Raw genomic sequence first — 18,737 nt, 5'->3', positions numbered from 1 at the left:
GCGGGAATAGTGCCGATGTGTGCATCCCTCCAATTGTCGTAAATAACGCAGTTACTCTCTCCTCGGTTTCCGTGTCAAGCAATCTTTGTAATTGGCCCCACGAGAGTTAGGAGGTAAACCTTTTCACAATTCTGTTATTTTTGGTATTCGAAAGGATACGATGCGGCCAATGCCAACGACGCAAAGGGTTTGAAAATTAAAAAAAAGATGTGATGCTTTCACGGAGGCTGCTGGTAGTGAAGGCTGTTCGGGTGCTCCATCGGGTAATCTCCCTCATGGCTGCCGACGTTTCGGGGTACGAGTCGCACTCCATTCAGCGGTGAGGAGGGATGTATTCAACGGTGTTTGGCGAGATGCTGTGGAACATATTGCAGTTATAAATGAATGTGAGAAAACTTTGTGAATGTCCACAGTATTTATTCAAGTACGACGCATTTCAGCGAAACATCGCTATCATCAGGTGCAAATTTGTACCATTTGTGCCTGATGATAGCGATGATTCGCTGAAACGCGTCGTACTTGAATAAATACTGTGGACATTCACAAAGTTTTCTCACTTTCATTTATAACTGAGGATGGAGTGCCACTCGAGCTCCGAAACGTCGGCAGCCATGAAGGTTTGACAGTTTCTCGAGACAATAATTCGAGACTTATTGTCAGTGTAAGAACGGAATTCTTTACTCGGCTATTAAATAAGAGACATTAACCACGTGAGGCCCAGCCATCTGATAGCGTTGGTATGTGTGTTATTGGTGAGTTGAGCTCTGAGCTGTGGAGTTTCTTCTAAGTATCTTACTGGCTAAGTTTGGTAGGCTGACGTGGAGCGTACTGGAGATTACCCCCCTCCCACCACAATCCCCCTTTGAATAAGTCCTCTCTCCTATAATTCCCCATTTAAAGATCTAATCCTCTTACTTACTCTCTCTTTTTCGCTAACCTAATATTCCTCCCCCTAGCGTTCGATTTCAACATCCCATCCTCACTCAGTACTCGATCCAATGATTGGCGGTCGATTAACGAGCATTGGACTAATTGCAGTGAACATATTAAGAGATATCGATTCAGGCCGCGACTGATGATGATGGAATTCCCCAATCAAACGGAAATCCTTAGGTTATAATTTTAGATTTGGTAAACGCCACCGCTATTTAACGTGCGCCGCGGCATGATGTATAATAACGTGGGCATTGAGTGCTGTATGCAATGTTGACGTAACAGAGAAAGAAACACCTTCGAATTGTTTTCCTTGTGAGGCATGTCGTGTTCCAAAAAAGAGAAAGTGGATTATGTCAGCAATTATAATCTCTCACTCGCTCTCTCCCTGTTTTGTTTCTTCCGGTGTCCATGTCTTCCTGCTTTTTGTTCCGTCATCTGTTGATTTTGACTCACGGCATGCAGGATGCATATTTCGTAATTTAATACAAACTACAAAAATACATACCCATTGAAATGCCCTTCGCTCTCAGGGAAATGTTTCATTTAATGCACTGCTTTTATAAAAATTCTCTCGCTCACTGAATCTCTTATTTGTTTGGTGTGGTGAAGTTGCTCTTCGTATTATCACATTCACCATGTGTTTTTTTCGCATGAAGCATATACCGTGTCAATTTGGATTCATGTTAAGCACTGACAATCGAATTGAAAATGTATAAATTTATGGTTCCATGCGCATAACTTTTGGCGCAAATTCAATTATAAAAAGAACTTGACTCAACATAAAACCAAGATATATACGAGGGTCGTTCAATAAGTCTTTAGAAAAAAGTAGGAAAACAAATTATATTGGGTCAATTTTAAATGTTTTTCAGTAACGTTTATTTTCAGCTCTATATATTATATTTGCATTATTCTAAGCATTTTAAGCCGTCCGAAAGGTAGAATTTCGGGATCTCCACAAATTTGGCATTAGTTCAGGGGATAACCTTCTCGTTAAACGCAATTCTTTGTCATGCAAGCATTTTACTCGAGTTGGGAAATGAGAAAAGTTAGTGTGGGCCAAATCATGTGAATACGGTGAATTTTGAAAAAATTGGCCTTTGAAACTTTGATTCGTCTATGATTTTTACCAAATGGTGGACTTAGTCAATCATTTCGGCGATAGACATTTCCACAAGGCGTACGAAACTATGTTTACATGGTTTACATGTTAATATTTTTACAGGTACGTCCAGGTTTCAGTTAATTTACTTAAATATAAGTAATTACAAACGCAGCATTAGGTCTTCAATGAGCTTCATTAAAATTAGGTTTGATTACTTTCGGCGTAAACCCTTTCAAAAACAAGTGTTTGATCACCGTATAAAACTCACTTTTATGCATTTTTATAAGCAAATGAAAGTTGTTCACTACAATCGGCCACAACCATGAAACTATTGGATGGATACAGCTAAAAATCTATAAGCTGACTATTCAAGAATGCTGCTTACTGGAAAAAATTAATTTTTGATTCGAAGAGTGTAATCTCCCCGAAATCCTAAGGACTTCTTGAACAACCCTTGTACGTGAAAACGAACTATAGGGGGCTAGAGTGCAAAACATGATGGAGAAATACAGGAAATTTATTTTAATGTTTACATTATTTATAATTTTTAGGCTGTAAGTTACCGATCACTCTCAGTATTATTTTCCTTTGTACTGAGAAGATTCATGTATAGTACATTTTTGAATGTATAACTTGGAGGTATCCAACAATGAATGACGTTTTTCGTGAGCGCATGCTCATTTTCAAATACAGTTATCATGTGAACCCGCTTTGTAACGTTATTTTTGTTAAACAAAACTGATCGGTATTAGTAAAAAAATCCTTAACATTTTCTAAGAGTAGAACACCGCAAAGTAATCGACGAAAGTACTTGACTACTCATTTTGTTCGTCTTATTAATGTGTTTGAACGGTAGAAATTACAACACGATACGGAGCGAGAAAAGCATGGATGCATATATGTATTTCTATATTTTCTTGATAGTGTCGCCACTTCCGGTTGGAACTTCCGCAAGGGGCGCCACCTTCCTAATCTATCGGTCTTCTCTCCTCTCCCCCATTGCTCCATGGAAACACAAACATCTTCATCTTCATATTTTCAACGCGAATTCTTCATATTTTTCATGGTGCCCTCTCCAGCATTGTCTCAATTTCGAAATTTTACCCCTTTATTTTCTTAAGATTAACTGTTTTCGTGTTTCAAAAAAGGAGAAAATATCGACGTTTGTGTGATTCGCTTTCTTGATATATTCGCTGATGAATGCTCTCAGTGTGCTTTCGCGGTCTGTGTCGTTGAAGTGGTCTATCGATAAATTGATGTTCCTAGTTGAAAGTGGCATTTTTTTCGTACCTCCGTTGTTGCATGTGCTGGGCGCGGACGAGTTCTCCGTTCGGGGCCAACGACCTCCCACCCAGAGCAGTGAATGGTCCATGCGAGCGATGACGCGAAAAGTATGACGGCGGGGAAAATGAATTCGGAGAAGTAGCGGCGATTCCCCGCATGCCAGCCCGCGTTCGGTCTCTGCGTCCGAATTTTGATTTTTTCCAAAGATGGCTCTTAAAGGGTTAAATATATGGATTTATTTAAATGGAGCGTTTTGCGAGTTATCCCGCCCTGTTTCCCCTCCCATCTTGGAAATCAACTGCATCATTGCTCAATGAGGCCTATCTTTCATTACATCTGAAAATCCTATTCTCTTTCTTCTCCTCCCTCTCTTGCCGAACATTCAAACTCGTAAAATTTCCCGAGTATATGCGTTTATCATTTCAGTGCTCGATCGTGGTACTAAAATAATAGATATCATTGTTTAGCCAACCTTTTCCCGTAACGCCGCGGGATAAGTTATCTTTTGGTTCGGCGTGAGGCGCTTGCTGTGATCTCATGATCATCAATTACCATCGATCTCTGATGATTCAACGCTACAAGGAATTGCGGAAGATGGTGGAATTATAACTTGCGCGAGGTAAGATGAGAATACGACTGAAGAGCGCATTGCATTTGTTTGTGTGCTTAAGTGTTGATCAGTGCACTGTGCGTGATGTTAACGTCCTTCGCGACAGGATATGAAGTTCATCTCTTGTTATCGCAGCAATATGTAACAACAGACTATTTTGGACGTCAGGGCACTTATGGCTTCGCTGGTCGTATAATCAGATGAATAAACAATGAAATGGGCTTAAAAAAAGGAAGCGCTCTCATTAAATCTCACTCAATCAATTGAAGGATATCGAATAGTATAGACAACCGTGAGCCCTTCACTTTGAATTCAGGAATTAATTTATATCTTTGTTATCATAGTTGAGTTTTTCTGTAAGTCCATGTATTCCTTCCACGCATAGCGCTTTTCCACGCCTCTCTCCTCGGCACTCTTTCGCTCGAATCCCATTGCACGCGAGGCGCGTAGTTGCACATCCTAATGCAACGTGAATGCATGCAGATTCAAATGCTTGGCCGTCATCTGCTTGAACTCATACGCAAATTCTGAAGGCGATGGTGGAAAAATAGCCCCTGCTCTATTTCTAAATCGAACGAGCGCCCACTTGAGAAAAGGATGCACTTTCCGTTCGTTCAATTTCGAGGCCCTCGTGAAACATCCTCGACCGTCTTACACAGCGGTCTTCTTATCTAGTCTCTTCAACTCTTAAATACCGCAGTCCTCTTCTTCATGTCCATGTTGCTGTGCCTCTATTCATTTCTTCCCTTGCAGTTTATTGTTCCATTCTGGGGATTAGAGTACAGTAGATTTCCGCTTTACGATAGGTTCGATCTTCGATAGATTCGGCAAATGGTCTGAGCGTATTTCTAAAAGTTCGAAGTTCGCCAACTTTTTTCCACTCGCACAATATGCCATACATTGTGTAATGTCACGCCTTATTTTTAAAAGTAACAATTTTTAACATGGCAACATTTACCTGCGGTGGTACTCTTTAAAGTGATTCTTCGTCCGGAAGTATTGCCTTTTTAAAAGACGATAAAATTCGCTCAAGGTTCAGCCTTCAATAGCGCATTAATATCGTAAATCGAGGGTTTGCTGTTGAGGAAACCTGTGCTATCTCAAATTTCGCTCGCTTCTCCCTCTTTCGTTCATCAATAAGGGCAGGAAGTGGGCGGTGGTCCGTGCGAGGGTTTTGCTCTCCGTGTCTTTGCCTTACTCACCCACAAACCTCGCTCTTGCGGGATTTCCTACCACCGCAATTTACACCAATATTCCTGTTTGTTTATTTTTTCACCCGCGTCCCTCCGCCTTCACTGGTGGTCCACCCCTTAGGAAACTGCCGCTCCACCTCCCCCTCCTCTTGCCGCCTACGTCATCGCCTTACTCCCCGTCGAGCTCTCTCTTTTCCCATTGGCTGCGGACGCGGAATGCTGGTGGGATGGAGGGAAAGATCGTGGGCCGATCCCGCAGCGGACGCACAGAATGATCGCTCTGTTGCGAAGTGAGATTCAGTCGTTGAAGTCTCCTCGGTGGTGATATATGGCGTGGCGCGGTCTGCTTCGGCCGTTGAAGTCACCCGTGGCTGAAGTGCAATATTCCACGTCGTAATGGCGCCATTCGGATACGCAGTGAAATAGAAAATAGTACTGAGCTTCCCTCATTCGCTGTAGCCATCAGTTCATCTTCGGCCATAGCCTGAGTTGTAATTGTATTATTTGCTCTCTATGTACACCCCTGGTGCTATTGTTTGCCCGAAATCCATGTGCAGACTTCCTCTGAGTGGAACAATTTCTCTTCTCGATTGTGGCGGTTCTCGTGTGCAGTGTTTTAGTTTTCGACTCTTACGAGTCCGTGTTTCTTCCTCATTCTTGGAGCGACGATTCTTACCTCTTATCTCCTCGCAGCCCAGCAAATGTGAATGTGCTGTGCAATAGAGCAATCTTGGCCTGTGCGATCGAATTTCAGCCACCCAAAGGTAATGAAGTGTGGTGTTTAGGAGTGCTTTCATCGTTCCCCACACATCAGTTCGGGGGGCGCTGGCGTCGGAGCCTTTGTATCATTTTGTTGTGGTCCCTCCCCCTCCCCCCCCCCCTTGGCTGCAGTCCCGCGGGTGGAGTCAGTTCGCTAGCGGGCGCTGCTCGGCTGACTCATCGATCGAGAGCGTTGACCAGTGTGTTTTAGCGAGTAAGAAGAACTCTCTTCCCTCTCCGTGGATTGCCTCCTCGCAGGAAGAATACTGGTAGTGCATCTTGCATAGGACTCTACGGTGCAACGACTTAAGTTTCTCTTCCTGGAGCGTCATGACTGTGGTTTTCCTTGGAAAGATTATTGTGGAGCGGAAGAGATATTTGGTTCGTGTGGTGTGATTAGTGATTCTCTTTGTTTAATTGCATTGTGCTCAGAACTCTGACAGAAGAGAACCATTCTAACTGGGGATTGTGGTGGAAAGAAGCTTTTCTAATTCAATTATTAAAAATCATCCTCATGTTTTACCATAATCGTGCCTTAACTACCGCTATTCCTTCGCAGTGAAGTAATCACTAACCCAATCAAAACTCCAACCGGTGCGGGCATCTCACGTATGGAATTTAATCGTTTTCTTACCGGAATGATAACACTTGACCATTGGAGTGGAAATAAAGTAAGTACTCACCCATAGCCGCTGCTTACTAGTCGTTTTAACATTATGTGACCTCTCATGCGTCCTAAGTCCCGTCAGTTACTGCGAGCGAATTATTTTGACTGATTCCCCAATATTCAATGAGTGTGTGTGTGCGAGATATCACGGTGAAGAAGGAATGCCACGTCGAAAAAAATATAAATCAGAGTAATCACGATGAATACTTGGAGGAGTTGAGACACTTAGAGTTATCATTGATTTTGTGCCTTAGTTACAGTTCAAGTGTCATAACTCTCATTTGATTTTAATGCATTGTGCTACCTGATTGTTATTAACATTGCTATGTTTAATATGACCATCGAACGTAACGAAGAAAAAACCACTAACTGCCTCACGAGCGATAAGTATGAAATTGATTTAATTTCTTGTCAAGCAAGTTTCCTTTTGAGGACGCTGCTCTCATTTTAACTGTACAATCGTTGTAATTCTCTGCTTGCTGATTACTTCTTAGATTCCGTTAATAGATGTTAGGTTATTTTCTCACTGACAATGACGTATCAATTTTCATCGTTATCGATGTTAAGGAGACGGACGATCATTATTCGACGCATGCCTTGGGTGATAATGAAGTATATATGCTTCGTAGTCTTTTTTGCCTAATGTGCTTTCTGGATCGAAGACTCCGCGCTGATTCGGATCCGTAAATGCCCCGTATTTCGAGGATCGTGTCGTGGGCGTTAGTAGACCGTGAAACATTTTCGAAATTTTGATTCGGTGGGTCTCGTCTGTTGTGCGAGCCAAATACTCTCTTCCTCCATTTCTGCACTCTGGATGTCTCGCTGCGGCTATCCTATTCGGTTGTTGTTTAAGCACTTAATAGTGAGTGTGTGGTGGTTTTACTGGCGCGGTTCCAGACGATAAATGTCAACATGTTTTCCTCCTTCCGTTCTGTGAAAACTTGAACGACGTGTATTATTATAGTTGCACTGAGTAATATTATCGAATGTTACCTCACTCATGAGTGTGGCAGCCTAGTGGTAAGGGTGGTTAGCTTTTCAGCTGAGAGTTTCGGATTCCAATTCCGGTGAAGTATTTGTACTCCCGTACACAAAAATTCTCCAAGTGCGCGTCGGCTTAGGGGAGGAAACTATTATATTATAGACCCCCCTTCTTTCTTAAATTGGTGTCGTTCACTCGCCTGTCTGAGGCGAGATTTACCCTCGTCTCTCCAAACTTAACTTCGGGATGATCCACCTCAAAACGTCCCATGTGTCCTCGCGGGAAAAATGAACGCTCCACTCAACTGCCGTGGCGTGCACGTTCAATAAATGGCTCAGGGGTAGAATTGGGTGAAGGGGGGGACCATTTGAGCATTGGAATACAGCGACCGCTTAAGTGAGGGAGCGATCCGAATTTACGTATCCTTTTAATATCATTCATACTCCGTGCCCTTTCTTTTCGTTTTATGCAATCAAGCACTATCAGCGTATTCAAATGTGTGGTATGCTTGTGGAATGGAGTATATCCACTCTCGGCTTTGCGTGGCTTCGGAGCCTGCTCCTTTTCTCGAAGTTGCTCCAGAAGTCCGAATGAATGGAGGTGTATTGTGGACGCGTTGTCTCGTAATGTTTCGCGAATGTCCGTGAAGCGGAACGCGAGCGTCGAGACAGGTTAATTGGCTCTGCACTCCTTGCACGAACGGAATATTAGTGAAAATGTCAATTTCTCCTCATTACCGCTGTAAATGTAGCGCATATGATGTTGAGTGGTGGAGTTTCTCTCGTTGCCGGTGTAGAATAAAAAGGCAGGAATGAACGCACGGAATTCCGGTGGTCACCTATGTTTGCGGAGCAATTTTGGACAGAAAAAAAGTTTCCTTATTCTATAGCTGGGCAAATTTTTGGCATTAAATCAAAAAGAATAATTTTTGCTAATTTATCACTATGCCATGCTCTCCAAATGCTTATTGTATTTAAAATATGATTACATAATAATTATATTTAAGATATAAAAAGTCAACTGAGCAGCGTAAGCTGAAGTATGAGTCGGTAGCCACTATCTTTCACTGTGGAATTATAGTAAAATTTCTCCTCTCGCTGATGTCTTAAAGCAAGTGACGTTAGCATAGCATTGGTGGACATTAGCTCAGAAGCCTCGAAAGAAAACGCAATGAAATAAATAGAAACGGAATGTTTGTTTGAACTTACCTTTTGTGCCACGTTGCAGTATAGTTTTGAATCTGCTTGGCTTTAACGTGAGCCAAACAGTTGAGTTTTAAAAAAACCCTGTGGTATTTCAATACGCATCCCCTTTTGGATTTCAGATTGTCGCGAAACATGGCTCATTGTTTAGATATTAAGTCGATTAATATGTTCGTTTTTTCATTTAGATTATAGATTTGAATACATTCATTGCATTTTCTCAAAACAATTGGTTTGGAGGAACTTAAAAACTTTTGTATGAATTTACTACTTCGAATAACTAGATTTTTTTCTATGTTCGGTGTTCATAACGATTTACTTTTAATATTATTTGTATTATGTGGTAATTCATTTGTAATTTATGTGGTGTAATCATGGTTTCCAGCATTTCTACCGAGTTATGTATGATCTTAGGTTTTCCCGGCGTATACGTTGCCGGAAAGTTTCTCGGGTTTTCCATTGGTTGATGTTCTCCATGTCTCCCGACGTTTCGATCAGCGACTTGCATATAATCCTCAGAGGATCTTCCGAATGCCGTTCTTCGAAATTGACGCCTGACCTCGGATGGGGTGTTTATATTCTGGACAAATTTGGAAGAACGGCATTCGAAAGATCCCCTGAGGATGATCAGCAAGTCGCTGCTCGAAACGTCAGGAGATATGGACGACATCAACCGGTGGAAAACCCGAGAAATTTATACCGAGTTGTTTGGCGTCACATTACTCCAGTTTTGCTGGAAATCATCTTCAGGTCATAAATGACTGTAAACAACGCGGAGAAATCCCAGAAACCATGGCCACATCTACTACTCATTGCTTCTCATGTAATTTGTGTGTTGTATTGTGGTGTACTTGTTTTGACGGCATTCTCTCTCTCGTTGGATTGCAGCCTTCCGACGCTTGGGTGAGCGTAAGGTCGTTGCGGTCGCAGTCCGGCGGTGGCATTCTCGACCCCGATGACTTGCTGAGCGACGTGGCGGATGATCGCGAGACGATAGTGGCTGCGTTCCGCGAGGAGGGCGGCGGGGACGGCGCCGAGGATGGCGCCTTGGACGGAGGCGCCGGGGGTGAGGAGGGGGCGCGACCCCCGGCGCCTCACGGCGGCGGAGACGGCGCCAGCGGGTCCTCCTCCGTCGGCACCGGAAGCCCTGACCTCTTCCACGTGAGTACATCCCCCGGGGCAGGTTACGTTTGGGGGCTTCTGCCCCCCCCCAGAAATCTGACACCACCCCCAGGGGAGCCTCTCCATGAATGACACAGTTACGTTTCATAGTGTCTACCGCCAATTCGCGTCGAAGAATCTTATCGAGGTCATTTGTAGCCCTAAAGTTTTGCAAAAAAAATACTCGTAATTGGGGAGAAAACGCCCAAGGAAGCCGGTAACCTCAAATGTCAGCGTTATTTAAACTAAATTTCTTACTTACTTAATGAAATGCATGTTTTTCCGATGTGTGCGAATGGACAGGAAATGACCGGTGTATGCAACGCACGAACCACATAACTGTCTCCTCTGCCGAAGAAAACTTCTGGCCTCGAACATCCTCAGGGAAGGTTTTATTTCTCGGGTTTTACTCCTGGTCTTGGGATCTTCTTGTCCTCCAACGTTTTGGTACCCATCGTTCTCGGTAAATGTAATTGCCATGGCAACACTCAAGATCATCAAGAGATGGTCGACCAATCAGGATACGGTGGGAGATAAATCTGTCCTGACACAGGAAAGAAGACGTTCTGATGTGTTCATTATTAAAACCCAAAGGAGCGATTCATTCGGTGGCGATGAAATGGAGGGTTGAATTTCAACGAAGGACTTATCTTACTCAGTCAGCCATTCTCTCTTACTTAGAAAGCGCGGAAGTTTTAAATGTTCTTTAGAGCAATGTGACCCGGAAGTTAGTATCTCTAAGTTTAAAGAACACTCGCCCATGAGATGCACGGGAGGGTGATGGAATGTATTGCATAAAAATTAGATGCTCCTGCGCCCATTTGGCCTCTTCCCCCCTGCTTGCATGACTCAATGTGAATTCGTCTGGATAGAGCAAATAAATTATGCATAGTAATTTTTCATCTTTTTTTTCCAACTTAAACCTCCATGTGTACTTAAATTGTTATTGATTTATATCTGCTTTTGTTGTCTGAGTTGCACCTCTTAAGGTGAATGTCTAGATTTCGTAGCTTTGCCAAAAAATATAAATAAGTGTTGATCCACCCACAGTAAATATTTTAAATAAGTAACTAATATTTTAACCCTTTTTATCTTTCACGTTTATTTTATCTATGATGGCTACAATAATTCAGTTTTGGCCGTCTCACAATTAAAGTTAAATACTTTTGCAAATCAGGTGACACGCTCGTGCTGCTTTGACCCATTTTTTTCGATGGTTTATAATTATTTGCCTCAAAGTAAGAACTATGCCCCACGAATCTGCAGCGGTGTGCTTTTCAATTCAAGGTGTTTAGTGTCTTCAAATTAATCATGGGATAATTTAAGATTTTTTGGAGCTAAACGTGGATGCATTTGAGAAATCAGTTGTTTAAATTGGACAAAAACGTGGTATTTGTGTTAATGGGGCTTTATCTTACTCGACGCGTTATTTTAATTTTCGACCGCAGTTACTTTACATTTATCTGATTGTAAGTATATGGATGGGTGTAACACAACGGTCTCTCCATAAATCGTTCCTATCAACTTCGGAGGAACTTGGAATCATAGTCTCAAAATCGTCTTTTGGGAGCTAACTCCATCCAAAATTATCTTAAACCCATCAAACCACGGGGACTCTTTTCTCTTTCGATGTGGTCGAGGCAGGTTACGAACCCATGATGTCTATGTTAGCCGGCTGACGTGATCTCAGTGAGTGTGTACGTTGTAGCCAGTATGAGCATGCCCGTTGGTGCGAGTAGTAGTAATACGATAACGATTAGTATTGAGTGACTTTCACGTGTGCATATCGTCACGCAGTCGTACTTGGCGCCCCCTACCTTACTCGCTGATATTACCCGATGTAACTTTAAGCTATGCCATTCAAATACGTAAGGTCTACATTTCGTTCTGATAGTGCTGAAATATATTGTTGGTTTTTACCGAAACGCCCGCAGGCTGACAGGTATTAGGCGTATATTTCCGAAATTCACCTGTTTTTTTCAAACTTACGGTGTGGAGAGTTTAAAATGGCGCTGAAGGCAGTGGTGTCGCCAGGAATTTCGTTCAGGGGGTGGGGGGACATTTTAAAAAATGGTACTAATTAGAGGGTTTTAAACTAATTTTAACAGTCTTCATAATCGAACCTCAATTTTTTTAAAGAAATATTGTGTAAATCCATGATTTTTCAATATTTTGCTGTCTTTTATGAATTGAAGTAAATGTGATTTTATATTTCGGGGGTGGTCCGGACACTCCGCCCCGCTACGCCACTGACTGACGGTAATAGCTACTATTACTCGATTGTGAGATAATGACGGATCGGAGACCCTGATCTCAGTCCGCAACTCCCCGTTTCGTATCCACGCTCCAAAAGATTTTACTGGCTTAAACGTTTACCTACCCGATGAGGTCTTTCGTGGAAACCAGGGTCGTTTAAGTGAAATTTGTAGTGTGAAACAGCGAAGTCTTATCAGTCACATGATTTTACTTCGGTAACACTACCCTAAATAACGAATCCAAGAAAAATAATAAATACCAGTTGATACAAACAAGCAATAGCACCGGGTGTCTGCGTAAACGTTTTATTATTATTATTATTATTATTTAAGTATCCTACCGATTAAGGTAGGTTTGCATGGAGTATTTAAGAAGTATTTCAGCAGTCTTCGTTCCCTCCATGGGCTCCCTTCACTTCGCTTCTCAAAAAGGTCTATCCCATTCATTGTATGCGATATTTAGATGGGATGAAAGGGAGTAGGCCTTTTTGTGAGTTGAAGAGGGAAGTCCTCAGACACCCTGTGCCATCGGCTGTTGTTATCAGCTGGAATTTGCTTTTGCTTGCTTGTATTATTCTCCTTTGAGGTCGTGCCATGCTTATGCTTTGAGGAGAAACCCTTGGAAAGATCGGAGGCATGGAAGCTCTCTTCCCACTTTCCGTGCACTCGTGGTGGTGATTCCGATACATGAGGAGAAACTGGGTCATTGCAAAGATCTCCACTTGAGTGCAACGCCGATGGCGAGTGCTGAATCGCTTATGTTTCGACTCACAGCGCCTCTTATTGCCATTTTAATTTCACTTTAAATTTCGGGCCAAATTTAAATTATGGGACAGATTCAAAATATCAGAATCGATTTTTTAAAAACCGTCTCCCGATGCAAGTATCACGATATCTCACCCAACAGTAACCTGAGTATGCGCCTGCATTATGAGCCGCGATATTTGTGTCATCGGGATTTATCAGGCAACCATTTAAGGGCCCTGAAAATCCTGCGTGCGCTATAAAAACTTAAAAGATGGTGGTAATTGCTTTTGTTCAGCTTTACTGTAAACGTAACATTAACGTGTGTAATTTTAATGAGAAAATAAAGGATGGAAGGCGTGGGCTTGAGACAAAAATTCAGCTCTTCTTCCACCATTGGGTATTGCCGCCAAAAATTATGAAATAAGGAATATTTGCTCTTTTTCAACACATTTCTCTTATGCGATATTAGTATTTTCCGCTATTATCAAAATTGAATTTTCATCTTATCGCAAGCAAAACTTCAACGGCGTGGTAATCATATTCTAGAAAATCGTCTGCAGCGGTGATTTAATGTTAGGAATTCAGGGCCCTTATTTCTTTGTGGGTGCGTTGTTGAGGAAAAAGACAATCACCTTTTAGATAATGTCCGATTTATTCAACGCTTTCGTACACATTGCGAACGCTCAACAACTTGACACTTTTTATAAGACTTGACTACTATGAATGACCATGAACAACTGCAGAGTTAGATTATAACGTGATTTCGGGTATACATTATATATGAGGTCAAAGAACCTACCACAAACTTGTCATACATTGTTCAACACTCGGTATCGGTTTCCCAACATGTGTATATATCGCGATATTTCAAGGCGTGAATGGGCGAGATGTTTACTTAGGCCGATGTGTGTGTATGTGTTGCAGGATGGGGACCACAAGTATTCACTGTCTGGACCTCGCCCCGCGGCCCAGGGTCCTTCCACGGACATCGAGGTGACCGGCAGCGAGCTGACGGCGCCACCGTTGCAGGTGAGGCGCGGCTCGGAGCCCACGCTGAACCAGCTGCTGCTGGACGAGGCGCCGGACCCGCTGGACGACGTGGCCGTGCCCACGACGCACCACTCGAAGCGGTGGTCGGCAGCAGCACCCGTTGGACTGGGCCTGGACGCCGCCTCGCGCTCCGGGGACCTCGCCGAGGCCCTCAACCTCCCAGACGAGGTCATTAGCATCCTACTCAAGAGGGCGATTCGAGATTAATCCGTTTCGAAAAGAGTCGCAACCTAAAATCGATTCTCACTTCCTCCTCATCATCAATTCGAGTCAACAACCGAAGATTGGCTTGACACCCTCTCTCATATCAAATGTTTTCATATTTAAGTATTTATTCTCGTTAACATCCTTAATATCCTGGCCATTGTAATTTATTGTGGGCCTACTTTTGCCTTTCTTCCCATCCACTTGTCCTGCAGCGATTATCTTCTAACGTTGCCGATTAAGTTGTCCTGTCTTCTTCTAAGGGTTGTGAGAAGACTGCTCTTCTCTCCCTCTCTTCTTAGCACTCCCTCGTTACTTACACGGTCAATCCATTTCATCTTCATCATTCTTTGTTTGCACCACATTTTGATTGCTTGACTTGTGTCCTGCCTGAAACTTGATTCAAATGTGATATCAGACGAATTGTTTCCTTTCTTCAATGCTTGTACTCTCGGCTCTTAGCAGAATCTTCAGAGCATTTTCACGAACTCATAGCTATGGGAATGCCTTTTGGAATTTCACGTTGTGAAGCAGTGTCAAAGTATGCTCCTATCTAAGAGCAATATCTCAGTTATCACGACATTTTCTGTGCCATTCTCATTATTCTATAACGAGTCATGAATAATTAAAATAAGGAATGCATATATAGGGGTTAAAGTAGACTCTTGAAAAATATCGTTTTGCAAGATAATTACACATTGCCAAATAATTTTCTTAGCTTACAAATGTGTGCGTATTTTTTTAACATTAGTGAAAAAGTTTCCTAACTTCCTGGAAAACCCCTAAAAAAAGTCGATAACATTTTCAGATTCAGATTTTGTGACCTCCATGATAAACATGTGAAAAGTCTGGAGAGGCCTAATATTCAAAATCTCTACAACACTCTAATTAAAGACCTGTGACCACTTTCCTTTGCACTCATAGTCTGTTTTTAATGTTCGTAGATGATTAATCAGTAATTGATTAAAGACTGTAAGTCATGCGGTGAGATCAACTTTCAAATGGATTTTTCCAGAGCAAGCATTCAACGAGCAACAGGCTGAGTGGTAATGTGTTCCTGAGCAATGAATGGCACTCTCGGAGGACCCCATTGAGGGAGGGGGAGGAGGGGACGGAAGGCGGAAAGGGTTCATCGCAGAGGGCAGGTGTTGGAGGCAGCCAGAGGTCTTCAGCGTTCACGCGCTTCGTCAGGGACAGCAATCGCCTCTCTGTCCAATTTTTAGGTGAGTTTGTTTGTGAGGTGTGAAGTCTTGAATAGCTGAATATGTCTGGCAAGATCATATTTTATATTCAACAGTAGTGTCCGTTCAGAAGTCCTATTTGCATTTCTATGACTTCTGGGTAGTATCAATCAGAGCTCCATCAATTAATGCCTTTAGTCAATGCATAATTCTAGAGGATAGGTATGTGCTGTGGGTTTCAAGGCCCTCCCCTTCCAAGAATTTGAAGATAAGGGAATCATCCATTTCCGTCAAGAGGTTACACCTGTGACCAATTGAGGTGGAAATGGTTGAAGCAAGAAATGAGGAGGCCAGTTTTTGTGTGAATGGTGAAAATAGGCATCCTCAGTGAATGTTGACCCATGGTCGCTGGGAGATCCTTGAATGTCGAGGCCATATTTTGATTGTGAGTGGTGATTGTGAGTGAGTGGGGGTGAGTGTGAGGGTTGGGAAGGACGAAAGAAGGCAGAGGGATTTATGAATGAGCCCAGAATGAAGTCGTCCATTTTGGAAATGTTGAACACATTATCACTCCCCAGTTTTGGTGTGAAGATCAAATGATGCACATGACTCGAACATTGTCCGTCCTAAAATATTTGGGGTATTCAACTTATGCGTGAGAAGTGCATTTCCTCTTGACTAGAATGTAACAACTCTGGCATTGAAATGTTAATCCATGTCTGAAAATAAACACGCTTGTGACTTTCCACACTGAATGTGTGTGCTATAAAACAGACCATGTTTCCTGCACCCATTACCATGGCCTTGGCAATGGGTGCAGGAACTATGTACAAAATGGGCTTTGTATACGGTCAGTTGCCAAGTTATTTATACCAACCAGGTGAAATTTGCCCTGGAGGCAGTGGGCCATTAGGGGGTGCAACTGGTCCAGGCGTACATTTGAGAGATCCTGGTAAAGCCTAGTGTTTTTTTCGTGGCAAATTTCTCCCTTGTTGTAAATAACCAAGTTCCCTTATTCTTCAATGTTGATTGATGATGAGAAATGTGAATATGTATTCATTCTTCTCCTCCTTGACGTCAGGTGATAGCCCAGGCGGTTGGAAGTGGGCTGAAGCAGCGGAGAGGGCAGCTTCTGGAAGTCTCCCCACTCCGGGAATGGGCGTGGGTCGACGGGAGCCTCTTGGCGCTCCGCACCACCCGAGTCCGACGCCCTCTCCCAAGTTGCCCATTGTGACGGGCGTGGCTGCATCCGATCCGGAAGACGAGCTCACATCGTCTGATGAGTATGTCGTGGGCCAAATTGTTTGCTCTGCCTTTTATGCAATCACTTTTGTTTACTGTTCAAAAACTATTGTGTTATACACTGCTTACCTCGTGCGTACAGTGGAAGTGGTCCAAAAAATTATCAATTTCGGCTGCATTCCTCTGGTTCTGTAAAAATTCTGCTCCTTTCTTGAGAACAAGGCTAACAATGGAATTTCTTGCCTGGTTTTTTTGATAATCTCAATGCTTATATTTATTAAGAGTGACATATCAGAACATTGTTTATCAATAAGACAGAAGATTTTCCTTTGAGCATATAGGATATTTTATTGAAATAGCATCACTTTCACTGTTCACGCACTTCACTGTTCAGAACCATCACTGCATTTTTTTGTTCATTTGGAGCCATTTTTATTATTTTTACACACCAAGCTTCTTTTTGTCTGGTAGACCCACCTTCATCTCTGTGTCATAATATGCTTTTCATTCCTATGAATTCCTGCCCTAGTAGAATCTAACATTTTACTTTTGCTAGCCTACTTGCTGTGAAGCATTCATCTTTCGTACTTGACTAGATAGGAACATTCTGCGCTTTTGCCCAGCCCTTTAGATGTCCTTGCAAAATTGCATTCATTTTGTATTTTGCAACTGTATTTTTGTGACTGATAGTGTTATTTCTTTTGGCCACCATTTTTTAAAATGTCACTGCACACTGATTTTTTGATCATGCTTCAATTCTTCCATAAAAATTGAATTTTTTCCATTGGCCCATATGGCTTGTGTTGTGGTACTAAAGTTCACAAGATAATTGGCAGATTTTTAAGGTATTGATTGGATTTTTTTTACATGATGACAGTATCTTCAAGTTTTGAAAGCTCGATAATATTAAATTTTTTCTTAAATCAGAGAGCAACTAACCTTCAGTATCAAGTTTTTTTCCGAGAGAGAGGAGAGGGAGGGAGCTTGTAGAAAATTAGAGAGTTATTAAGAGAACATTAAAGTAGTCTTTCTAAAAACTATTCTCTCATTGTGTTGTTCACATAGTCACCATCTCCTTGGGCATAAGTTTGCATTAGCCACGATCGACGTTGTTCTTGCGGAGGCTGCTTCATCCTGTTGGAAGCATGCCACGCCACTTGCCATAGTGGAGTTTGAGCGGTACGACACTTACAGTCATCTAACCAACATGCTTCCTGATTATTAGTTTCCTTCCCCGCCCTACCTCAATAACCTCTTGACACTGGTGGTGAACGGAGCCATTTCTTTTTCTTGATCTGGACAAGATGTCTTCTTGTGGTCTCCCAGCTCATAGACACACCACTGCCTTGGGATCAAGTAGACCTATACAGACCTTGTTTGGAAGCTTATGGCTATATGTAAGGAATAATTACAAGCTTTATGGGTCTGTAGATGGATTTTGGTCATTTGGGAGAGTTGCAAGGGTGGATGTGTGTGGTCACCGCTATCGGGAATGCAAGTAAATCGCTGGAGGGAAAGAATCCCCTGGACGGCTGACACATGACAGACAGACAGCTGTCTCTGGCAGACATCCTGCAGATGCTGACTTTCCCCAGTCCAAAACAAAAGTCTTTACAGTGGCCATAAGCTTCAAGACAAGTTTTTTATTACATATCATTAGCATGGGAAGATCTCTTTACTGCTTAAGGATCTTTCTATCACTTGGTGTTTTTCTCTTGGTTGGCCTCTCTTGGAGAGAATGCCGTGGGCAATGCAAAACTAATGGAGATACTAGTGTGTTGACATCATTTGCTTCCTTAAAAATGTCTGCTAATGATTCAATGAAGGGGGTGCCAATAATTCTCTGAATATGCATTTTCTTTATGCCTCACTGAAATATTCACTGCCTTTACAATTGCCAGTAACCTAGAACCTCTGTTACTTTTCAAATTAATATTAATGACCCATGTAATTTAATCCCTCATTTCTTCTTTAATTTTCATTTCGCTTGGTCATGGAAATGTTGACTCGGTTTTTCAATTATGATGCAAAGCATAAATGTGTTTAAAGCAAGTAACTTCCTTTTGTGGACTCAATTTATTAAGGAGGCTTTTTCATGCTCTCCATAGTATTAAAGTAAAGAAAGAGGCTTCACGGAATAGATGTCATGGATCAGTCCA

General features: G+C 42.4%; 1 protein-coding gene across 11 annotated transcripts in view; it reads left to right on the top strand.

Moving 5' to 3' along the window:
* Positions 1 to 18,737, top strand: part of LOC124158464 (partitioning defective 3 homolog) — a 556,537-nt gene that overhangs the window by 481,174 nt on the left and 56,626 nt on the right. For 10 of the 11 annotated variants that reach the window (XM_046533571.1, XM_046533578.1, XM_046533570.1 and 7 more), the window contains exons 2-5: positions 9,627 to 9,899; positions 13,826 to 14,119; positions 15,171 to 15,378; positions 16,418 to 16,619. In XM_046533571.1, coding sequence (XP_046389527.1) covers positions 9,627 to 9,899; positions 13,826 to 14,119; positions 15,171 to 15,378; positions 16,418 to 16,619 — 977 coding nt within the window. Of the gene's footprint in view, positions 1 to 6,025; positions 6,269 to 6,446; positions 6,559 to 9,626; positions 9,900 to 13,825; positions 14,120 to 15,170; positions 15,379 to 16,417; positions 16,620 to 18,737 lie in introns of those variants that run through there. The other variant, XM_046533577.1, reaches the window with a different exon arrangement.

This window comes from Ischnura elegans, chromosome 5 (assembly GCF_921293095.1).
Source record: "Ischnura elegans chromosome 5, ioIscEleg1.1, whole genome shotgun sequence".
Classification (NCBI taxonomy): Eukaryota; Metazoa; Arthropoda; class Insecta; order Odonata; family Coenagrionidae; genus Ischnura; species Ischnura elegans.
This window is presented reverse-complemented; position numbering and strand designations above follow the sequence as displayed.